Source organism: Amphiura filiformis, chromosome 17 (assembly GCF_039555335.1).
Source record: "Amphiura filiformis chromosome 17, Afil_fr2py, whole genome shotgun sequence".
NCBI lineage: Eukaryota > Metazoa > Echinodermata > Ophiuroidea > Amphilepidida > Amphiuridae > Amphiura > Amphiura filiformis.
In genome coordinates this window covers 22,163,429-22,189,604 of record NC_092644.1, presented here as the reverse complement: position 1 = coordinate 22,189,604, position 26,176 = coordinate 22,163,429, and the positions used below count along the sequence as shown (strand labels likewise).

Genomic DNA, 26,176 nt, shown 5'->3' with positions numbered 1-26,176 from the left:
TGGAGGACATTAGACCTTGTTCTCCTCTACCTACCTGGCATACACTCTGTGCCACAATCCATCTTGAGATCCTGTGTCTCACCATCTTGAGACATGGGCAAATCAATTATTGGTTTGGATGACATTAGACCTTGTTCTCCTCTACCTACCTGGCATACACTCTGTGCCACAATCCATCTTGAGATCCTGTGTCTCACCATCTTGAGACATGGGTGGGCAAATCAATTATTGGTTTGGATGACATGAGACCTTGTTCTCCTCTACCTACCTGGCATACACTCTGTGCCACAATCCATCTTGAGATCCTGTGTCTCACCATCTTGAGACATGGGCAAATCAATTATTGGTTTGGATGACATTAGACCTTGTTCTCCTCTACCTACCTGGCATACACTCTGTGCCACAATCCATCTTGAGATCCTGTGTCTCACCATCTTGAAGACATGGGCAAATCAGTTATTGGTTTGGATGACATTAGACCTTGTTCTCCTCTACCTACCTGGCATACACTCTGTGCCACAATCCATCTTGAGATCCTATGTCTCACCATCTTGAGACATGGGTGGGCAAATCAATTATTGGTTTGGATGACATTAGACCTTGTTCTCCTCTACCTACCTGGCATACACTCTGTGCCACAATCCATCTTGAGATCCTGTGTCTCACCATCTTGAGACATTGGCAAATCAATTATTGGTTTGGATGACATGAGACCTTCTTGTCTTTCAAATTCTTCCCTTGCTCTCTCTTGCTCCTCATACACTTTGTGTAATATCTTCATGTAGTGAGCTTGGCGTTCTTCTATCCATGTACTAGAAGGAAATGATTCTGCCTCTTGTTGTACAATCTGGCAAAAAGAATTAGATTAAATCGGTTTGTAAAGACTGTCATTCAGCAGGCAGAAAAAGGATAAAAGGGGTTAATTTATGGTTAAGGCTTAAGGCATTTTAGGTTAGGGTTAGGGATTAGGGTCAGTGATACGGTTAAAATTGTTAGGATTAGTGTTGGGGATAGGTTAGGGTTAGGGTGAGTGTTAGGATTAGAGTTATGGTTAGGTTTTGGGTTAGGGTCATGTTTAAGGGTGAAGTTTAGGATTAGGGTTAGGGCAAGGATTAGGGTTTCTAACTATCACACTATTCACATGTAACCAAATCTTTTTCCACCAGAAGATCAGTTGGCCTGACTATGAATAAAGTAACAGATGTGAAAATGTACCACTCAAAATCTAGATGAATAATTTACATTCCAAATTATCATGAGATAAAGATAAGATTAGATTAAAAAGGGCAGGTTACATAGATTACATCTATATAAGCTTAGATCAGGAGAGATTTAGATTTAATGCTTTGTGCACTGACCACATGCTTCAACATAAAAAGTCCATGTTTTAAGATATTTTCTCAAAATATAAAGAGATATCTAAGAACCACTGAACCAATACTGGGCTTGTTTGTATTCATTGTAACATATTTTTCATGTCAATTCCAAATATGGTCATGAAAATGTACAATTCTGAATTCGTTAAATTTTGTTTATCTGCAGTCGACACCCACGTGGAGAGGGTTAAGACATCCTTATAGTGAGATTGACATGCCTCATCAATGAGGATAAAAAATCCAGACATCCACCAGGCTAAGTTGCATGGACTTGGATCTACCATACTACTGAAGATAACAAGGACCACATGTATGGGCTAATCCCTTTGAAGTCTACACTCCCCTGTAGAAGATTTTGGAAAATTTTTCACAGGGGGAGTATGAACTTCAAATGGAATTGGCACAGTAAATTAATCTTATTTGAAACTAACCCTCCCTCTGTAAAAGATTCATATTGAATTTTTTTCAGAGGGTGTATGAAATTTTAATGGAGCTGCCTGTGTTCACTACTTTTGAAATTCATATTTCCCCTGTGGAAGATATTTGTAACATCTTCCACAAAGGTAGTGTGGATTTTAAATGAAATACCCCCACTGTTTTCAAGGTGATACTTACTTTGACTAAGCCCTCAATATCATAGGTTTGCTTGGCTAACATCTTGGCATCTTTTAAGAAAGCTAGGATATCTTTTTTATCCAGTAGACACTGCTCATGGTATCTCAGTAATGCCACAGAGAATTGGAATATAATGCGCAGTCCATCTAACAAGAAACAGTCCCATATCCTGAGTAGAGTCTACGAGAGAAAATAAACAGAATCAATGCTTGAATATAGAGAATTTGTAGTATATTCAACACACACAAACCTCTTCAACGGTCATATACATGGGTGATGGTGTTTTTCTAGTTGCTTATGAATGAGGGATGCCATTTTGCCATTACCTCATGTTGCTATATGCTTCCAATCACTTGATATAGTCGTTTAAAGCTGACTTCTTGCTATCAAGAAATCAAATACAATTTCCAATACCTTTTCATTTTTTCAAATTTAAATTTTTTATTTTTATTAATCAACTTACAGGTTTTTCTGTGGAATGACCAAGCTTTTTAGGGAATTTTACAGTATGTTACAATTAGTGATGTAGGATTTTAAGTTATACATTGCCAAATTTTCGGACAAAATGCTTGAGTAATTGATTTTTATTCGGGTGCGCCGTCGGATATCACTTTATTTGCAAATTTTTTATTTATGCAGCATAATGGTGCCGGTTTACTTGTGTACAAACACCTAATATTTGGAAACAGCTACTTGTCAGAATGCATAATTTTAATATTTTACCTATATCCAAAAGGCCTGCTGGTCTCAAACTTAGTTTAAAGATCCACCATCCGAGAAAAAACAGCTATTTATAAAGTTTACTATTTGAAAATTAAGCAAAGCCATCCAAAAATAATAGCCTGTAATACCAAGGCATGTTAAACTGAAGGTTTTGGTTTGTTTCTGAAATCAAATTTCATCAATAAGATGGTTTCAAATAGCAAATAATTATAACATAGTGATTGCAGAGTGCAGATGCTCCCAAAAAGGCACATTGTTGACCAACATCTTTAGAAGTATTTGGCAATTATGTTGGTACATTTGTATTGTTGTAAGAACAGCTAGCAAATGTAACATTTACAGAAGAATTAAAGCATAACATTATTGAATTCAAATATTTATACGACTCCATGGGTACTACCAGCCAAATTTTCAGCCTCAAAGAAATATTTTGATAGAGAGCTATATCATGTATTCTATTGCCCCCACAGCCCATTATTCAAAAAATGTGCACTGAGATTTGTCCAAACGCATCATGCGAGGGCCCTATATTTGAAATAATGTACCATTTATGCAACTGGAACGCAGTAAAGCGTGCATATCATGTGTAGAGCATTATGTGAGGTCTTTAAGCTCTATTTTGATTGGTTTATCAGATAATTATATCATGAAATGAACCAATCAGGAGCATTATAAAGGTTTCGTTCATACTTCACTGCATCTGTGAAGCGTTGCCGATATAATAATCATTTTCTGCCACAACTCAACACAACACACTGTGAATCCTGTAAAAACATATTTGACTTTATTGCAATACCCCATTGCTGTCTTTTGGGAAGAGATTGTGATTCAGGCATCGCAACTCACCACAACGCATATGCAGTGAGGTCTGAACGAACCTTTAGACAGGCGGCAGAGCCAATGGGGACTAACTTACAGTGAAAGGTACAACTTCAAAAAAGATAGCTAGAAACCAGTTGAGAGTAAATGAGCACATCTCAATACCAATATCATCCAGGTGATGCTGCAGATGAGGCAGTCTCTGCTCTAAGATGTCCTTGAGGATACTCTGGTCAGCCTGTGCCCCAATAAGACTCATGTCAAAATAGTTGGGTGGAAAGTAGGACTCCACTACTGCTACTAGACACCTGGGTGTATGAGAAAAACAACATTGTAAATGATGTAATGGGCTATCACAGTTAAAATCCATACACCCCCTATGGAAGATATGACCTTGATCTCTTACACAAGGAGTGTATATTTCAAATGGAGGCACCCATTCAGGTAACCCCATTTGAAATTCACACTCCCTGTATGGAAGATTAAGGTTGTGTCTTCCATAGGTGGTGTATGGATTTCAACTGGAATAGCCCAGGTGTGATACAATCAAGCACACTTTACTTGGTTCAACTTATAATTGGCGAAGACTCATTATGACTATTTGGATCAGTTAATGTGATGAGTATAAAAATGGTTATATTTCACAGCAACTTTTTAACACTTTCTTTTTCCTAAATCTGATTTTGCTTGACAAAAGTATTTTGCTTGACAAAGGGTTTTTTCAGCTGTAAACATGGCAGCCAAATCAATAATCAATCTATATGTGAATGTTTTCAATCACTTTGCCTTTGATAAAGATCCTGCTAGGATCGAAAGCTCTGGTCCCAAAACATTTTGAAATGTTTTCAATCATGTTTACAATCATGATTATCAATAATGAATCCTACATACCAGAATGCCGTCTCCACATCCATGAATAAGAGACTCATTCCTGCTATGAAATTCATCCCTTGACAATACCCGACGATTGGATTATGCACACAAAATGCCTCCAAAATTTGACGCAGCTGCAAGATCTACAGGAAACAAAGTAACCAAACTATATTATAACATGTGAATATTAAAACACTATCGCTCAAACTACAGAAACTGGTTAAACATTGAATGAAGTCTCATTGCCATAGAATATGGCATAGTGAATTGTCATATATATACATGCCCATTTAAAAGATAGGGATTACAGGGAATAAGTTTTTCACTCTCAGTGTTATACATTGCGAATTGTGGACAGAGTTTATGACCGGATCATTTCAAACCGGTAACCTTAAAGAGTGGCGACGTCATCACAGCCACCAAGACCTGCCAACATTTAGAAACACCACATCACTGCAGAGTGAACAAGGTTCCTGATCTATAGGAATTAAAATATTTTGAGTGACTACTTCATTCTTTTGGATCGGTTACCAGAACTTATTTACTTAATTGACATTTGAATGATTCTGATCAATCTCATTAGTAATATTGCAGTTGTTAAGCAGCTGTAGTTATAGCTTATTCGTTATTCACTGTGAAAATAATTCTGTGGTTGTCTACTGATGCCCATACTTACCCCTTCTGTAGCCTTATCATTGAAGTAGACATTATTAGGCATAGTCCTCAGTAGATCCAAGTCAATTTGACGCCTATACTTGTCCACTGATGCTGAGGTAGCTGCTCTCGACAGGAGCCACTGGAAATAGTCTTCATTCTGAAGGTTAGAAAATAAACTTCTAAATAAATGAAGCAGATAAGAGTAAATCTCATACATTATGTTTCCTTATGTTCAAGGAACCTCCGAGGCTCTAAGTAGGACTTTTAGTACATACGGAATTAGCATGTATTTTTAGCCAACCCATACACTCAAAATAAATTCTTGCCACTCCACAAAGGATTAGACTTACTCAAGTCCTTTTGGACCTGATGTCTGTGATATCTTATTCTTTTTTCCGCTTTCCCTGGCCTGGTGATTCCATCACCAAGCCCCAGTATTCTAGCCATTGCAGGGTCAGAATTTCGTTTCACAGTGCGAGAATCAATCTTGATTCTTGCAGAATACATTTGCGGGAATCATTTGATTCTCGCAAATCAACTTCTGTGTAAACTACAAATGTTTGTGAGAATCAACTTTGATTCACGCAAACCTATTTACGAGAATCTTTGCGAGAATCGATTCTCGCCAAAATTCTGACCCTGCATTGGTATTTATACCATAGAACTCTCACTTCCCTGGTCATACTGGTTGGCTTCTAGCAGTTCCAATGTCACTGCACTAAAACTTTAATACGACAAACTAGCCTAGGCCAATATCCTAGTTGTGTGCCATTATAATCTTTGCTAATTACTCTAATCTTTTTTAAGTTTTGAACATTAATAGGTGTGATATATTAAGTCCTCCTTCCCCCTGGCTGGAAGGAAACACAAATGACACTTGATATCTCTGAACATGTGTTGGAGATACATTGTAGTAATACTGGCAGTGGTGGATTAACTATGTATATAGCAAACACCTTCAAGTAATGAGTAGGATCTGTGTACATGGTCAGGTTTAATGCAAAATCAAAATGAATATCTTGAAAATACAATTTCTGGAAGATATGAGACCAAGTTCCAGCAGCTCTGAAGTCTCAAACCACATTTACATTGAGTCACCTGGACATTTTGTGGACTTAGACAGTGACCATAGGTGGTTTGAATGAGGGGTTGAGGACAAAATACACATTAAATTAAATGAGCCATCACTAGACAAAGATGGGAGCAGGTTCAATCTCCCAGGAGTCTACAAGACTGTGATCAAGTCTAAGGTCAAAGTCATGACCTGATGATACAGCTTGCAGTCTCACTCTAACTGATTATAGGTTAATAAATGCGTATCACTTGTTGCGAGTGAAATTGTACAAAATAATGCACACATACTGAGATGTTGATGCGTCTAATGCCCGAGCCCTTAAGGGGGGAGTGCATTAGACGCATCATATCTCAGTACAAGTACATTATTTTGTACAATTTCATACATACATTTTATACATTTTCGCTATTTTTATAACAAAATTGTGACTAAAAATGTTGGAAAATGCAAGCAAATATATATGCATCCACCCACAAGAAAAATGAACACGTCCGAAAGCACTCCTCGTACTACGCGGACTGCGCACCCGTGCAATAATACAATATTTATGCACAGCTAGTAATTTACTAACGTTTGCTCTGATTGGTTCTCACTATCTAGGAGTGTATGAATGAAAGATAAAGTACCTCTGAAAATTCTGAGGTAGAAATAAACTCTTTGTATTTGGATCAAAAGTGTTGAATTAAGAATGATTTTGATTTTCCTATAACATGCAATTATAAGTGGGCAATCTCACACAGAAAGGGTTGATGGTTGGCATTTACATACATAGAGGAACTATTCTCTATTACAGCAAATAAAAAGGAAGAAATACAATTATGGAATAGCCCTGGCAAGTAATTCATAAGTTCAACCTAATGAACTGGGAATGTGAGTTTAACTCTCATATTTGGAGAAAGCTGACACTTTGCAATAAAAGGTGTTTTTAAATGTTTATGCCCAACTATTGACTAATTTACTGCTAGTAGAATTGATTTTAAGTATGCGAGTGGTCAAGGTCTGAAATATATAAATGTCAAAATCTGTTGTCACCCTTCTTTTCTCTGCCACAATGTTTATACTCATTACTGTCTTTAAATTCTCATTTTAAGATGCAATCATGTTAAATATTAGTAAGGTTGAATTGCTTTGGTTTATATAAATGTGCTTTGATGCTGTTATTGGTCTATTCCGGTTGAAACCACTCCCTATGAAAGACATATGACACTCATCTTAGGGAATTTGAATTTCAAATGAGCTTACCTGAATACGTGACTCCATTAGAAATCTACAGCCCCTGTGTAGTAGTTTAAGGTCATGTCTTCCATGAGGGGGTATGGGTTTAAATTGGAATAGCCCACTTAACCCAGGTGATCATGAGTTTCATTGCTGCGCTTCCTTTAGTTAATACAGATGTTAATGAAATAAAAACAATACCTTTTCAGCTTTGATGTGTTTCACTCTTCCCATAACAAGTTGACTCCAAACATCACTTCTATGGTCTGCTGGGATGCCACCATAAACAAGACTTCTCAATTCATCCTAAAACATGATGAGATCCATCAAGTAAATAACATCCATTAAACAATTATCTATAAGGGTCATTTTTCACAAACAAATTTAACATAAATTACAACCCTCACATGTTTTCGGCACATGCACAGTTTCGGTGTATCCTTAAGCAGCTTACAGAATAAAGCTGTATAATCCTTTAACAGAATATTTCTGTGCTAGGCTAATCTGTACAGTTGTACATGAAAGAAAACCCATAGTTTCATGGTTGGCAATTATAGTGTTATTTCTTCATAAATATGAGATCATTTTATTGTTGTTCTCCATCACTGATGTTTCACTAAATTCTACAAAGTAGATGTATATAAAACAGAAAGTAAGAAACCGATATGCAATCAAGTTAAATCAAATTGGTAAATGTTCCTCAGGGCAGAGAATATATGTATGACTGGATCTGGACATCTTTTGTGTGCATGTCAGTATTACACTGCAAGTCACAATACTTTTAGTCAGACTTATCAAAATGTCACAAATGCTAAACTTAAGGTAGGTAAGGGTGCATTAATAATAATATATTAAAGTTAATGACTTTGATGGGTAGGGTAGCGAAGTTAATGACTTTGATGGGTAGGGTAGCGTGACTTATTTATGACTTTTTGAAGATAAAAATTTAATACTGAGGCAGCAATTGTTTGTAAAGTAGTCTGTAAAAACTATAGAGCTGATCACACTGGAGATGTTTAAGGTTAGCCAGTGATGCCAAACTGGGGAAATTTAGCTATTTCTTTCTCTCAACTTGAAACTAACTGCAACAGATTTTTTACACTACATAGCATTTCTATGAGGAACCCAGAACAGCATATTAAAAGTTCTAAAAAATTCCAGTAGGGCCTATCTTGCATCAAACTAATGGCCGAATATGCAGGGGTAAAATTAGGTCAAATCTGGTTAAATACAAAACCAATAAAAAGTTTTAGGACTTTTAGTATGGTGTCCTGGTGACCTCATGGAAATGCTTTGTAGTGAAAAAATCATGTTACAATTATAGTTTTCAGCAAGGTTCTTCAGCCGATTTGACACTGTTTATGGTGTAAACACAGAAGTGGCATCTGACAGGCTAATTGAATCACGTCATCATCACATCGACACCTGATTTGAAATAATCAGAAAGAGCAGATGGACACCGCTGAAGGAATTTGTTGGATACTGTAGTTCCAAGTGAAATCTTGCTTTACCTGGTTTTAATGACACATCCTGTCAATATCAGTATGTATGGTCATTTTACTCACAGATGCAATGACTACATAATACAAACTAGATGGACGGCGGTTCTCGGATGTCGCGGTTTTCGACGCACAGCGTCGACCGAGATGCCTCCACCTAAGCGAGCGATTTAGCACAAAGTTTGATACAAAGTTTTGAGCCGCTAGGGCAGACTGAATTTGACCTGGCTCAAAATGTTGACTGTACCCACCAAGTTTCATGCCCATACGACCAATTTTATTAAATGACCTTAGATGACCCCGGATGACCCCAAAATGACCTCTCACAATGCCCACGCGACAGTTTTTAGTAATTTGACCTTAAATGACCTTTGACCTCAGTATATGACCCTGAACCCCACCAAAAAAAAGTGGCCAGAGTTTTTGACCATGACCCACCTATCCTGAAAATCTGAAGTCAATCGGCCCATCCATGCCCGAAATTCAGCATCCGGACGGAAGGACGGAAGGAAGGATGGAAGCACGGACATTGCAAAAACAGTATGTCTCGCGGTGGAGGCATAAAAATACTTACATGATGATCCCTGAAATTGCTTTTGAATCTCTCTATGTACACTTCCCAATTCTTGATGTGCTCTGCATGTATCTGCAACACAATAACATAATATGTGATTGTGATCAAGTCTAATGTCAAAAATATATGCAAACCCCAATGAAAATAGAACTTCTGGTTACTAAGTTGTAGGCAAATTATCAGTTGCTTAAACAATATAAGAAACAAAAAAATGTGAGCACTTTTTGCTAATAACACAAAATCAGTATAAGTGACATTAACAACTCATCGTCTTGATTATGTCACATACGGTCAGCACAATAAATAAAGGCAGCAATTCATACATCACGACCTTATAGCCAAAGTGAGGGTTGATTTCAACAATCAAGGTGACTGACCATAATGACTGCAAAGATGTTTTCTCTAATTTGACATATCGGTGACGGCAAATATTGCAGAAATAACCCAGTTGTGAAATAAACTGATAGAAGGTTCAGATTCAAAAGTTGCAATCTTACAAATGTTTTGGTTTATGCATATGACAACCTTACTCAACATGTTTAATCATGGTGAGTGTCACAGAGGTTAAACAAAATTCTTATGTTTCCATTAAGGGATCTAAAATGAGCGTTTATTGCGTTTCGACAGTATTTTTTGTAGGACATGAGAGCACCTCAGACCTATCGAATTGCATTCTGAATACGAAGCATGTCTTTCTGATATCAAATAATTTTCATTTTTTGAAAATCACAATATAATACAAATTTTATGACAAATTATAAAAATTTGATATTTTTCAAATTTTTGATATATAACAGTCCTCGAAGTAAATTATATAAATCTAATGATATATTCTTAAAGTGTATGTAGCAGGAGGAAAAGCCGATGGTCAATTGAAAATGTTGACCTTTCATATTGAAGACCTATTTTTTTTGGTTTTTTTTGGAAAAATACCCATATCTTCAATACGAAAGGTCAAAATTTTCAATTGATCGTCGGCTTTTCATCCCAACTATATACACTTTTAAGTATAAATCATCAGATTTATAAAGTTTACTTCAAGTACTGTTAAATATCAAAAATATCAATTTTAATGATTTGCCATAAAATGTGTATTAAATTGTGAATTTCAAAAATCAAAATTATTTGATATCAGAATGACATTCTTCGATTCAGAATGCAATTCGATATGTCTGATGTGCTCTAATGTCCCACAATAAATACTGTCCAAACGCTCATACCCCAGCCCTTAAGTGGGAAATATGGAAAACCTTCAGTTTTTAAAAATCCCCAACAGGGACATTTTTCAATTTTGACTTCTGAATTCTTGCTAGATAATCAATCTAAGACTAGTCTTTCAATAAAATATTAATTTGAAGTGAAAAACATTGATTGTTTTTAACATATCTGTAAAAATTGTCATTCAAATTTTTTTTTTTTAATGCGACCCTGAAACTCATGACTGACTCATGACATGCATGTGTACAAAGCAATAGGATTGCAACTCTTGAATTTGTACCGTCCTTCGGTTTTAGTTTCATATTTTATCATTTGCTGTCACTGATATCTCAAATTAACGAAAGCAACCTTTCTGTAGTTAAATGGTCACCTTGATTTTGAAATCGACTTTCACTTTGGCTATAAGGTCACATTTCATGAACTGCTACCTCATTATATTGTACTGACTGTATGTATGTAGGTATAAAGATCAATGTTGTTCTGCTGATGAACCAAAGGTGCAACTAGAATTCCAAATGAGTGAATAGTGAGCACAGACCAAGCCATTGTCTTTTCTAAGGTTTTTGTTCTGGGCTGTGTGGTATAATAAGAGTGTGGCTTGCCTCATTCAACCCTTTATTTCACAATTGGAAATTATCAAATTTCCTTGATTTTTATTTAACTACTACATAAATGGGACACATTTTGACATGAGTCAAAATATCTGAGTGTGCAAACGACACCCATATGGAGAGGGTTAATGCTTTACACGCTAACTGTTGACAAACTGACAACATTTTCAAATATCACATAGGCTGTCTCAAGAACTGCTGAACCAATACTAGGCTTGTTTGTACTCATTTGAATCCATTTTTCATGCTGAATCCAAATATGGTAATGAAAAATTGATTTTTGACAATTTAAAAAAAAAATTTGACATGTCGTCTGCACTTGACACCCGTGTGGAGAGGGTTAATATCAAGATATCAACCAACAATGTTTACCTTAGATGAAGCTTGGAAATGTCCATCCAGAACTTGACAGACGTAGTGAAACAAGTTGGGCAAGTTTAGAGGCGGATGCTTGAAGCCATAGGTGTCTGTGTGTCCTTCAACAAACACTAGCCTGAGGAAACAAGACACAACAAAAACAGTCTTGGATAATACAACATGTGGCACATCCATGCTTTATCGCTAAAATTAATGACGACTTTTTTTTGTAAGTTTTGCCGTCAAGAAATTATTAAAGGAGGAAACAGGAAAAGTGACCCCGGCCAAGAAATGAACCCAGCACCTCAGGTTTACAAGACCCGCGCCTTAATCACTTGGCCACGGGAGCTTCATGATTAGGCAGACTGAAAATTAAACCTGTAAGCGGCTTAAGCGCTAAGCGGTCACTCAACCCTTCATTCAAGTCATCCCATAGTATCTAGGGCTTGAGCAAGCGTAAATAGAGCCGTCCTCACTGTAGCGGAACATAACATGAAAAAAATGTGGCTTAGTCCCGTCGAAAAAACAATGTTTTTCATATTAAAATTGATTTTGAGATATAGTGAATACATCAATTTACATAGTGCCTACCACTCAGTTCATACGCCCTGTGAATAACAGTATTTCTTTCATTAATATTTATAGTTCTTGAAATAAGGCAGGCTGTTGGGCCAAAGGCCTGTGAAAATCACTATGGGCTGTCGATATGCTACCAAATATGCAGGCCAAGAAATTTTGTCACCAAAGTCAGTAAAGATGGACTCAATGCTCACTTCAACATCATTCCATCAAGTCACCTTTTGTTGATTTGTGAATCTCTAAATGTGGACACCTGTAACATTGAAATTTTATAGAAATCGCCCAGAAGTGAAAGAGCTATATCAATGAAATTTTGTCAGTGCAATCACTGGTCCTTATGTACACTATGGTGCAAAAATGGTCTCATAAGTATGTTTACTTTTTTACAGGCGCTAGATGTCAGTACCTGCTTATGTAACCCCATAATCAGTAAAATGGAGAAAATTGAGGCATGCAGCATGATTAAGTTCCATTTTAAGGGTTACAGTGCCCAGAAAATCTGTGACGAAATAAAATTCCTTTTCGAAAAAGCAACAGTGACATATCACAATCACCACCGAAGATAACTTTCATTTCATCATCAATTTTCTAGGCACTGCAACCCTTCAAAAGCAGGATCTTAATAATGCTGCTTGCCTCAATTTTCTCAATCTTGCAGTTTATGCGCAGTAACTGGGGCAGCAGGTTATTGGCATCTAGTGCCACCTGTAGTAAAAAAGTAAACATACCTATGAGATCATTTTTGGACTATAATGTACATAAGGACCAGTGATTGCACTGACAAAATTTCATTGATATAGCTCTTTCACTTCTGGGCTATTTCATGAACTGATTAACGCTGCCCTAGGTGCAGATCATGTTTGAACTAGTACTAGGATAAATTGAGACACCCAACTTGTTTAGAAAACTGTGAGCTGTGTACAAGTGTTTCTCTGTATGCAGGACTGGCAGATAAATGTCCCTCTTGAATGACCGATCTTGGGGAGAGTGTAAATCAATGCATACTTTATAAAGGGCCGAGTTTGGTGCAGGCCAGCCAGCCACAAACATATAGATATGGTAATATCTGTCACCAATATCATTATAGAGCAAACCCAAAGCACCCATAAGACTTGACCTTGTTGACCTTTTTCTCTTTCTCTTTATTCAAACATGTGTTTACAAGTTGTCAAATTCCTTATTAGATTGTAAAAAAAAAATTCTGAATTAAAAAAAAATGACTATATCTATATGAATATCTCCCTTGTGTCTGTGGTTGAGACAGTAAGGATGGCCTTAAACTTCTGTCACCATGCTAACTCTCCCAATGGAAATGTTGTTATTTAATATTACACTGTTTGGACTTCTCTTGGTGTTGTCAACATATTTCTTGTCCACTATTTTACAGAGTTTCTATATTATGAGAAACCAAAACCAACCATATAAACCTTTAACTGTGCAATATAATGTTAAATGTTAATATTGAGCAAATTTGAATTCTCGCTATTCGCAATAAGTAAGCGCCGCCAGCGTTTGCGATGTAATCGTGATGTATCATGGGAAAATATGATGTATCATGGGAAAAGATGACATCAAGTCCGCATAATACGAATATTACCATGCTATTACATAGGAACACGTGACAATATTTTTAGTTTGTCAATATAACGCGTATTACACGCAAATCGATAGAGAAAAAATTAATTGTGCACATTTCAAATCACATTATTAAGTATTATTGAGTATCGATTCGCGTGTAACACCTTTATTTTGACAAACTAAAAAATATTGTCACATGTTCCTATGTAATAGCATGGTAATATTCGTATTGCGCGGACTTGGATGTCGACCTTTTCCCATGATACATCACGATTACATCGCAAACCGCTGGCGGCGCCCTTATTGCGAATAGCGAGAATTAGTTAGTACCTCGGGTCAGGTAGCACTGGGTCTTGCTGCCTGGCTTCTTCATATAGATGCAAGAATTTTCTGTACCTCTGTAATAGAATTAATTAACAACATAAATACAATGAAACAGAATGCAGAAAATTACTGCACTCACTTATTTGACCTGAGGAAAGATCTTATAGTCGAGCGTTACGAAAAAGGAATAAAACTAAAACCACTATTGACTAATCACTCCTCTTCTGATCCCCTATGGATAGAGCTGCCAACAGAGCATCAAGGGTGACCACAGATGCCATAATAACATTCTTACATAACATTTTTCTATCTGTTGGTTTATCCATAGGATTGAAGGTCTGTTGTTTATCATTGGAATGGGCCTGCCAAGCTAGGAGTGAAATTGGCAAAAAGGGGTAATAACCAGTAATTGGGTTTTTATATCCTTTTTCAGTGCAAAATCCAAGTATACATCAAACTTGTTAATCCTATAAGATAGCAGGAACTGAGCTTAAAGTGAGCAAATTAAAATGAAATGAAGTTTAAGTCAACGTTTTAGGAAAATAGACCAAAAGCTTAGCTCTTATGTATAGTTTTTGCATACTCCATCCGTACAGTCAAATGGGAATACTAGTATTTGGATACATGCTAATTTCATCATTTAAATTTTGATTATTTTTATAGTTTATTTTTTTATAATTTTTTTTACTAGTAGTAGAAATAATGTACAAAGACAATATCTACCTTGAAAATCATTTACCTTATCTTCCCATCTCATATCCAAATCAATTTCTTCTTTGACATCCATAGATGTGACTTCCACACCATCCCTCAATGTTATGTAATCTCTTACCTTATCTTCCCATCTCATATCCAGATCAATTTCTTCTTTGACATCCATAGATGTGACTTCCACACCATCCCTCATCAATGTTATGTAATCTCTTACCTTATCATCCCATCTCATATCTAAATCAGTTTCTTCTTTGACATTCATAGATGTGACTTCCACACCATCCCTCACCAATGTTATGTAATCTCTTACCTTATCTTCCCATCTCATATCCAAATCAATTTCTTCTTTGACATCCATAGATGTGACTTCCACACCATCCCTCATCAATGTTATGTAATCTCTTTTACCTTGAAGTACATCACACTCTAGGGAATCAATGTGACTGCAAAACACAAAACATAACACATATAAGTTTATTAACCCTAACTGTCCCAAACATCAAAAAACCTCAATTCAGAAAGCGTAGGCACAAGCAGGTATCACACGTGATGCTATTGCGTCATCATGCAAACAGTCATATGGCGACGGAAAGCTTGGCCGGGCAAGCTACTCCCCAGTGGCAAGGTAGGCCAGTGCACAGGCGTGGCACCCGAAGGGTCTGGGGTTCAAAACCAAACCAGAGAAAAAAAGTTTTCTCTTCTTCTTCTTTCTTTCTTTCCTTCCCCCTCACCAAAAAGCAACTGGGACGTTATAGGGCTAAATATTATTTTATACAAATGATGCATTCTAAGTAAGTAATTTGCACAAGTGTGCTCTTCAATCACACCTGACTATGAGTATTTAGTGTATTTTAGGTCTCGAGGAACAAAACTAAAAGGGTCAGGTTTGATTATCTTCACTAATGTACATCACTCCCAAATTTGAAAATTAAGCCTGTACTATATGCATCAAAAGTGTATTTATATCCACACACACCAACTTGTATGCTTTATATTCAGGGTTGCAGTAGGTAGACAAAATGGACTATTCCAGTTGAAATACATACACCCCCTATGGAAGACATGGCCATAATCTCTCACACAGGGAGTGTAGACTTCAAATTGAAACATCAGGTAACCCCATTTGTTCACTACCTGTATGGAATGTTAAGATCATGTTTTTCCATATGCGTGTATGGATTTCAACTGGAATAGCCCCTTTTTAAAGACTCAGATTAGTGAAAACACAGTAATAAGTAGTGGGGTAGCAAAGGGAGGGGGGCCTTGCCCCCTTGTGGGATGCTGGCCGCCTTGATATTTAAGATTTTTAAGCCTTTTTTGCCCCCTTAAAAGTTGTCCCCCCCCCCCTTTGCCCATCCTCCGAAAAAGTGCTGGCTATGCCAACCAGAAATGAGTCAATATTGTAACAATTGTATCAAGACAAACATAACAAGTTTCTCAAATGAGACAGGGTCATCATGGGGGTCCCTACAGCTTCACTTGATACATACTATCCTGAAATAAATCTTTTGAATATTGCAAGTTATATCAGGCTCACAAATTTGGTGAGAATCCACTCTTGCAGAGATTCTCTGTAACTGTTTTGCCCGATTCTTAAGAGATTCTCACATATTTTTTAAGCCTACTCACTAAGTAAATGGGGAGAATCTACAGATTCTTGTAAAATACTGTTGCCAGAATCCAAGCGGATTCTCGCAAGGTGAAACAAATTCTACCCCTGCCCATGTCCACTTTACCTGAGCAGTACATGCATCTTATTACGGTCTCGTTTCCGCAGGCTGTTCTGTCTGCGTACTTCTGTGTTTAGAAACCCTGTCTGTTCCTGGTATATCTTACAGGTGTCCTGTAGGTCTAGGATTCTTTGTCTTGCTGCTTCTAAGTCTTCACTGGACAACATATCTCTATGAAACAAGCAGATAAGTAAATTATGTGGTGTGTAAAATGTGTCCCGTTGAATTATGAGATTAGAAAAGGCAAAGTTTGAGGAGAATGAACATATTTTGTCACCCTGCTACGCTAATTGCCTAAGTCATTTTTTGTAATTTTGAGAACAAAGAACAAAATGTGGTTCAAGTATGCATCAGTTACATAATCACCCTAATTATTTGGGATTATTCCCTTTCATTTGTATCATTAACATTTGTTCTTGTACAAAGATTGGTGAATAAATATGTTTAAATGCATGCTTGAACCATATTTTATACTTTATTCTCAAAATTAAAAAAAATGCAAAAGCGTAGCAGGCTGACCCCCCCCCCCCTTGAAAGATTTAAAAAAGGGGAAAACAAACCCTCAAATATACCTTTAGGAGGATTTTGTGGTTCGTAAAAATGACCTCAAATGACCTTATTTTTGCCTATATCTCAATTTCATTATTGCTGACAAGGGGGTATCATGCTTGATCACAAAGTCTCCAAATGCACCCCTAAACAAGTATGACAAGTGCAATTTCCTACCCTAAACAAGTATTGACATTAATTTTACCCCATTAGAAGCGAGTAAATCAGTCGTTTTCTTGACCCTAAAACCCTTCATAACAACTGGGAAAATAAAAATTCAAAAGCTCATAACTTTTAACCTTTATTCTATGCTACATTTGTCTCAAACGACTCACAGCATGTGATTTATTGTGCAGTGTGGACGCTATACCCTTTTTCAAAATCTCCTTGTTTTAGATACCCTATTCACGATACGTACATGCTGTTAATGATCATGAAAAAAGACCCATTTTACATGAATCTTTGGTCATGCATGATACCCCCTGGTCAATGACCAGAGCCCCACCCCCGGCATTTTGCTTGCTTAAGAGTTACAGATCAATGCCACCCACCTTTTCAGGTGCTGCTTTTGTTCCAATATAACCAATTTATCATCTAGGTTCATGATGTCTTGTTCTCGTTTCTTCAGCATTTGTTGGTACGTAAACTCACGATTCTGAGAGCTCATGACCTTACGCTGTGCAGACCTGTTAACATAAATACAAAGAATTTTTTACATTATTGGTGGTATATTGTGAAACAGGACCTAATTTTATGACTTGTTCTGGTTTCTTCAGCATGGTACCTAAACTCTATTCCAGTTGAAATCCATACACCTCCTATGGAAAACATGACCTTAATCTCCCAATCAGGTGTAGACTTCACTCATTCAGGTAACCCACATTAGAAATTCACACTCCTTGTGTGAGAGATTTAAGGTCATATCTTCCATATGGGGTATGGATTTCAACTTGTATAATCAATTGTAAAGCATCTGTGGGTATGTACACTCTTGTACGAGACCTCAAAACCAGGGCTATAATACCATTAGCAGTTCTAAAAAGTTAACCAATTTGAGCACAACATTTTAGTAATTATTATTGAATGAGTATAACTGTCCTCTATCCCTAATTACAAAAAATAAGTTTACTGTAACAGTGAAAATGTTTACTCTTCATTAATTTTTGCGATTTCCGCACACTTCCAAACTAAATGTAGTGCACAAATTTAAAATATGTAAAAATGTTAATTTTTTTGTGTAGGTCAATGTACGGAACTTCAAAATCACAAAATTTGAAGACAAGCAGAATGATGTGTGTGAAAATTTCCACATTCACAGTAGTAGATAAATAATCTGTACCCATTTCTCATTTCTTTGATCCTTTGGATGAGACCAGCTCGATCCAATCTTTTCCACTCTTCAATCTCACTCAGTCTCTCACCCAGTCTCTCTCTACATTAATATTTGTACTTACTGTAATTCCTCTCTCATTTCTTTGATCCTTTGGATGAGACTAGCTCTATCTAATCTTTCCAACTCTTCCTGGTCCTCCATCTCACTCAGCCTCTCTACATCCCCATCTGCATCGGTTGATAAAGAGCTACAATACAAAATACAAAAAAATGACATCAGTATAATAGGTAACACAAAGACATTATAAAATGAGGTTCCACTTACTTTTAAAATATTCAGCTATAACACAATGAGGTGCAACGGATTTATAGACAGGACAGGAATATGGGAAGAGGTCCAATTATAGAATGCAGGAAGAAAAACTGAGGGAAATCTTGTGAGGACAATAATGGATCAGTAACAAAACTCACTTAAAGAATGAAAGGAATCAAACCCAGGCTGCAGCGGTGAGTATTCTACCTAAAGTACTTATATTAAATTATCTCTATACATCTTCATTGCTGGCATCATTCAATGAAGAACTACATTAAAACAAACTAACAAACAAAAACAAAGTTTTTCAAAAAGCAACCAGGACACATAGCTACCATAGCATCTTCATGTGTTTCATGTGTGCCAATGCTGGTTACCTACAATGTCACTTGAAATCACTTTTCTCACCCATTGGCTAGCACTGATGAGCATCCAAGTAGCCTAGCAGGATGTGTGGATGTAATGGGAGTCAAAATGGCCTAAGGCTAAAAAACACATTTCTTTCCTGTAGCTGGCCTGAAAACCAAAATGCGGTCAGGATTTATGGTAATGCATACCTCAAATCACAAATATTTATTGTCAAATCAGTTAGATATAGTCTGTCAACTCAGAAAACAAGGTAAACAAAGTAAATAGACCTCGGAAATGGGAGGTATGAGAATAATTATTTCAGTGCAATGCGTGTGTAAATGCTTCTTTGGCGGGCCTACTGCTGTGCAATTTATACTTGCCGAGCGCACCACGCTCTTTACATTGTATGTGTCACGTTTATCGACCCCCGATGCCACAGATTTGGTTTGTTCTTCTATATGGACAGACTGTAGGAAACTATAAGTTTTAGGAAAATTATAGATTGATTTACATAGGATTTATGACTTTCATATTGCTTGTAAATCAAAATGTAGAAAAAAAAAATCTGTTAAAAAATGTCCATCTTTTTTGCTTGAAAATGTCATAAATTTGGCATATAAGTTATAATTAGTCAATTCCTGTTATATTTAATAAATAAATCCACTGAAAATAAGGACATAGTCCAATGTGCATTTTTCCATTGCAAACAGACTACATCTTTTCGGTTCCAATTTGTAACATTTTTTTTTTAACTTTTAGGCTGTAAATTGCATTTGATAAAGGCCTTGGAACTTTTTCCCTCTTTTTTTAAAAATTATTTATTTATTTATTTATTTTTTGGCAAACATTTTTTTTTAAACTCTAGGGTCGGGCCTAATTCTAGGGTCGGTCGACGGTCGGGTTACGCCAATCAAACCATTTTTGTGGCCTTAATTAAACCTGTATGCTCTGATTTACTGTAATGTTTTAAAAGCTTATAATCCCCACTCTTTAGACAGTGTCAACCAACTTACTGTAAGCCATTCATCAAAGCGTTATAACAAAACTCTTCATACGTCCATGGTTGTGAATTATAAGCCCAAGATGTATCCATTTGATATGCTGTGGTAGATATCTCACTACTTGTTGATCCTCTACTTCCCTGGTTGCCCATGGTGATAAGGTCAATGTCATAAATAATTTGTTTTGGTAAGACTTGTGTAGCTAATATTTGTAGAGTCCATTTCAATGCCTTCATCTATCACTTGACAGTAACTTTGGTTATATGTGAGTTTCCAATGTGCCATGGTGTCTAATCGATAACTTGCAACTTTCAAGTTTAATCCCACTTGATGGCACTCAAATTCCAAACTTCATATTGTTGCACAAATGCACACTCAGCGGAATTAACCTTTCAGAAATCCGTTGTTGCAAAGAAGGATACTTCAATCTACTACAAAGTACTCCGATCTAGTTTTGGACATCGTCGTCATGGGTAAGAGGCCTTGTGACAAGTGACCGTGATATCTGAGTACCAGACCCAGGAAATAGTGTACTTATCATAAAGTTGTAGTATCACTCACTGTAATCCACACATCATAAAATAACAAAAACAAACTTGGTGATGGACGTCAACTTTTGTCGAAATTTGAATCACAGTAGTAATCAGAATATGCAATGATTTGTGCCAAATGGAACTTGCGAGTCAATCAATGTTGTAGTTGATGGACTGTAATGGGGAATCCCCAAAGATATTGGTGTGTATATTTGCATATATCCGCATGCAGTTTGAACTGGGTTCTACAATAAAGCGTGATATTTTTGAGGTATTAATTTTTCACAATTTGAACTGTTCAGAGCACTTTGCAGTGTACAACAGCATAAGTGACACTACAAATAGTTACACATTAAAACCCATGGGCGCAAAATATGTTCACAGGCTTTTTAATATTCAGAGTTATGAAATTAACTGTGAAAAACTCAAAAATAAACCTTGTGAAATTTGCCACTTTACAGTAACTGAACTCTTGCAAGTGACAAAGAGTAAGAATCTTGCACTGCTTAATAATAAGAAAATATAAAACTTCCATACATAAGGTTCAGTTCAAAATATCCTCCTCCAAAAAAAACTCAAGAAAGCTCACATCATTGCATTACTAAATAACTAGATGGCATTATGCTCGACTCGATAGATCAATATCTATTTTTAAGCAAGTGTCTAAATACTGATGCTGTCCAGTCCACCAAACCTCAAGTCAACAGTCTTTCTCTTATATTATTGAGAAAATCTAGATTATGTCGCCTCCTATGTGTGTTCACATCCAGCTATTACTTATGGAGTGTGCAACGTGCTCCTGTCCAGTGTTTACTCAAAGCCTGTATGTCGCAATTTTGGCCCAGTGAAACTTAGATTTGGCACACAAAAATTTACAATTTGAGAAATTTTTGAGCCAAAATTGGGCCAATTTGGGAAAAAATGCTTCATTTGGCGTACCCAATTTTAAGAGAATGTAAACATGGCTCCTGCCTATCACTCATGCTCAGTGGCCATGCTTAACAGTGTGTACATGAAGAACATAATGTGTATTGTGTCTTCCATTACGCTATAGAACTTTCACTTCTTGTTAACCAACCAGCGCTTCATATGTATTTCCTAGCATATATAAAAAGTAACAGGCACTTGTTGCCATTTCATTTTGTACACTCATGACATTCCTATTATCCTAGTAAATGCATTAGTTTCAGCTCCAAATCTCACTCCACATTTAATACACTTTCCTACACAAACTTCTAAATATTCTTCATCACAAATGCTATGGCAGTACTGGCACATAGCCTAAGAGCAGGTACATAAACAGGTGTGTAGCACATTTGTACACTAAAGAAGCTGCTCTCTGAAATAAGTCACCAACTACATCAACTCAGACTACTGTATACGCCAATATTTTCGCGGGAATATATTTTCACGGTTTCATGTATCATTGACAATTTCACGGGTTGTTAAATTCGCGGTTGTGGATATCTCCTCAATAGAATAACATAGTAAAATGCTTAATTATCATGTTTTCGCAGGGTTTTATTTTCACGGATGCCTCTTGATCAGCGAAATCCGCGAAAATTAAACCACCGCGAAAATTTCAGCGTATACAGTAATTGTACTAATATTATGGTTCTTTAACCCCTCTCCACATGAGTGTCGGCTACAGATGACAAGTTCCACATTTTCACACATTTCATAATTGTAAATTTTGATGACAATATTTGGAATCAGCGTGAAAAATGCATTGAAGTGAGTCCAAGCAAGTCCGATATTGGTTCAGCAGAAATAGAGAAATAGCTCTTGAGATATCTCGAAACTTGGACTTATATGTTGAAGCTTATGGCCTGGACTTTTGATGTTGAAGCTTATGGCCAGGAATTTTTATGTTGAAGCTTATGGCCAATGGCCGGAGCATTAACATATTGTCAATTTGATGTAAGTGCATAATGATAACAAGGCAGATGTAACCTTCTTGTGTTCAATCATTGATATGAGTCATGGTTGTAACTGACCCTCATACATGTATCAATTACTGTACTTCATTCATTCATTATGTAATCAATTAGAAGAGAAGTAGTTGATGTCATTTCCAGATTCTCTCAAAACTTCCCATTACTTAAATTATCATTATCTAATAATTGTATGCAGTAGGAAATTGTAATTTTTACTTTCAACAACTCTTCCTATACCTTTGTACAGGAGTCAACCGTTGTTAATCCGTGATGACTCCACACTTATACAGTAGCGTATACGCGGACGCAAGCGTTGCACGTGAGCGCATAAATTTGTCATGCCTGGAACCTGTGTGCGCATACACGCTTACAAGTTGAATTCAGTATTTTTTGGAGGTAGCGGCTAAACATTGCCACTTTATTCTGTAGTTTTATTGCTGATATCAACAGAGCTATCACCGATAGGCTGAGTGGCAATGATTACATTCCTCATAAAATAATCCTGTGAAATATACGATCTTTAGCTTAATAATTTTCGTTGTTGAAAGGGATTCAATCATGTTTCACCATTGTTCATCACAGTTTAACAACTCACGTCCGGCTCGTCTGCGTGGTTTACTTTTCTCGGGCAGCATGCATCGTTGTTAAACGGTGATGAACAACGGTGAAACATGATTGAATCCCTAATTGATATTTCATTGATGGTCTGTAATGTACACATTTATGTGAAGTTGATGAGTGACATGGCTGGCAGTTGTAAAACATCAAGGTCATTGTTTATTCTTTTAGTAAAGAAAATCATACCTATTTACATATATTTACATAATTTTACTTCACAAAGAGTAACACAGCCATTACAATTTATTGGTGTCGCTATGAATTTTAAAATATTGGGACTCAACTACTACAGGTATTGGCTGCTGGTTGATATTTGTCCTTGTTTATGATATACAGGTACCTTAAGTCCTTTGCTGTCTGTAAAATGTTAACAGCATGTCACACTCTTGAAAAGATTCATTAGGATAGTTTGTGTAGATTAGCAATATAAAATTTCTTGAAACATATCCAGTACTCACATTTTTATGGAGCTACGACGTTTCGAGACCTGGTCTGGTCTCTTGATCACGTATGAGTGATTCTAGATGCACTCCTAGTGTTTCTAGATGATGGAGTGTTTCTAGATGTGCTCTGGATGAAGTGGTCATAGGCGTGACTGAGATTACATGTGCCACCTGTGTGTACTGACTGAATGTCACTTATAGATGCTGTTGTACACTTGTCATGTGGTACTTACTCTTTGTCACTGCATCTGTGCCACCTGTGTTTACCAGCCCTCGAATTAACCCACGGCACCCATGGCATTTTGCCGTGGGTGTCCAACCCCACTGCCGCAATGCCCTCAAAATATGACCTTTACCCAAGGCAGTCACTTGCCGTGCCCTCTAATGAAGTTGCCGTCGGTGCCCCAGCCCTGACCCTTCATTATAAAATCATCTATCTATGTTTGTGTGTGTTTTCTTCACTTTTGAGAAATTGCCTTGGTGCCCTTCTGAAATTTTCAACAGTTGCCATGATGCCCTCTTGAAATATTACAACCTGCTGTGCTGCCTTGCCATTTCAGTGAAAATCCAAGGCAATTATCAACTTGCCCTAAAAAAGTTGCCGTGCCCCTTCAGATCCTTAATTCGAGGGCTGGTGTTTACTGACTGGGTGTCACTTATAGATGCTGTTGTACACTTGTCACAGGGTACTTACTTTTTGTCACTTGTATCTGAGTCACCTGTGTTTACTGACTGGGTGTCACTTATAGATGCTGTTGTACACTTGTCACGTGGTACTTACTCTTTGTCACTGGCATCTGTGCCACCTGTGTGTACTGACTGGGTGTCACTTATAGATGCTGTTGTACACTTGTCATGTGGTACTTACACTTTGTCACTGCATCTGTGCCACCTGTGTTTACTGACTGGGTGTCACGTATAGATGCTGTTGTACACTTGTCACGTGGTACTTACACTTTGTCACTGGCATCTGTGCCACCTGTGTGTACTGACTGAATGTCACGTATAGATGCTGTTGTAGACTTGTCACATGGTACTTACTCTTTGTCACTGCATCTGTGCCACCTGTGTTTACTGACTGGGTGTCACTTATAGATGCTGTTGTACACTTGTCACAGGGTACTTACTCTTTGTCACTTGTATCTGAGTCACCTGTGTGTACTGACTGAATGTCACTTATAGATGCTGTTGTTAACTTGTCACATGGTACTTACTCTTTGTCACTGGCATCTGTGCCACCTGTGTTTACTGACTGGGTGTCACTTATAGATGCTGTTGTACACTTGTCACAGGGTACTTACTCTTTGTCACTGGCATCTATGCCACCTGTGTGTACTGACTGGGTGTCACGTATAGATGCTGTTATACACTTGTCACAGGGTACTTACTCTTTGTCACTGGCATCTATGCCACCTGTGTGTACTGACTGAATGTCACTTATAGATGCTGTTGTACACTTGTCACATGGTACTTACTCTTTGTCACTGGCATCTGTGCCACCTGTGTTTACTGACTGGGTGTCACTTATAGATGCTGTTGTACACTTGTCACATGGTACTTACTCTTTTGTCACTGGCATCTGTGCCACATGTGTTTACTGACTTTGTCACTGGCATCTGTGCCACCTGTGTTTACTGACTTTGTCACTAGCATCTGTGCCACCTGTGTTTACTGACTGAGTGTCACTTATAGATGCTGTTGTACACTTGTCACATGGTACTTACTCTTTGTCACTGGCATCTGCGCCACCTGTGTGTACTGACTGAATGTCACTTATAGATACTGTTGTACACTTGTCACATGGTACTTACTCTTTGTCACTGGCATCTGTGCCACCTGTGTTTACTGACTGGGTGTCACTTATAGATGCTGTTGTACACTTGTCACATGGTACTTACTCTTTTGTCACTGGCATCTGTGCCACATGTGTTTACTGACTTTGTCACTGGCATCTGTGCCACCTGTGTTTACTGACTTTGTCACTAGCATCTGTGCCACCTGTGTTTACTGACTGAGTGTCACTTATAGATGCTGTTGTACACTTGTCACATGGTACTTACTCTTTGTCACTGGCATCTGTGCCACCTGTGTGTACTGACTGAATGTCACTTATAGATACTGTTGTACACTTGTCACATGGTACTTACTCTTTGTCACTGGCATCTGTGCCACCTGTGTTTACTGACTTTGTCACTAGCATCTGTGCCATCTGTGTTTACTGACTGGGTGTCACTTATAGATGCTGTTGTACACTTGTCACATGGTACTTACTCTTTACAAGCCGACAACAAAGTTGGCTTGTTCTGTCTTACACTAATTCTTTCTTTCTTTCTTTCTGGCAACCAGCCTCTTCTTCTACAAACAAAATGCGCCAAAGCTCTAATTAATACATGTTGGTCACTAGTGGCATGGGTATTCAGGGTGTTCACAGCTTGACCATTGCTTGACCTTTGTCACTTGTATCTGTTGTACTCTTGCCACGTGGTACTTACTCTTTGTCACTGGCATCTGTGCCACCTGTGTTTACTGACTGGGTGTCACTTATAGATGCTGTTGTACACT

The 26,176-nt window shown here is 37.3% G+C and overlaps 1 protein-coding gene across 1 annotated transcript in view; it reads right to left on the bottom strand.

The window, feature by feature from the left end:
* The window catches only part of LOC140138221 (uncharacterized), a 104,164-nt gene that overhangs the window by 32,102 nt on the left and 45,886 nt on the right, over nucleotides 1-26,176 (bottom strand). The window contains 15 exon segments of the mRNA XM_072160135.1: nucleotides 619-847; nucleotides 1,992-2,171; nucleotides 3,631-3,841; nucleotides 4,425-4,549; nucleotides 5,083-5,220; nucleotides 7,555-7,659; nucleotides 9,427-9,498; nucleotides 11,628-11,748; nucleotides 14,100-14,167; nucleotides 14,833-15,250; nucleotides 16,544-16,708; nucleotides 17,638-17,772; nucleotides 18,541-18,666; nucleotides 20,096-20,319; nucleotides 21,076-21,118. Of these exon segments, the coding sequence (XP_072016236.1) occupies nucleotides 619-847; nucleotides 1,992-2,171; nucleotides 3,631-3,841; nucleotides 4,425-4,549; nucleotides 5,083-5,220; nucleotides 7,555-7,659; nucleotides 9,427-9,498; nucleotides 11,628-11,748; nucleotides 14,100-14,167; nucleotides 14,833-15,250; nucleotides 16,544-16,708; nucleotides 17,638-17,772; nucleotides 18,541-18,666; nucleotides 20,096-20,319; nucleotides 21,076-21,118 (2,360 nt within the window).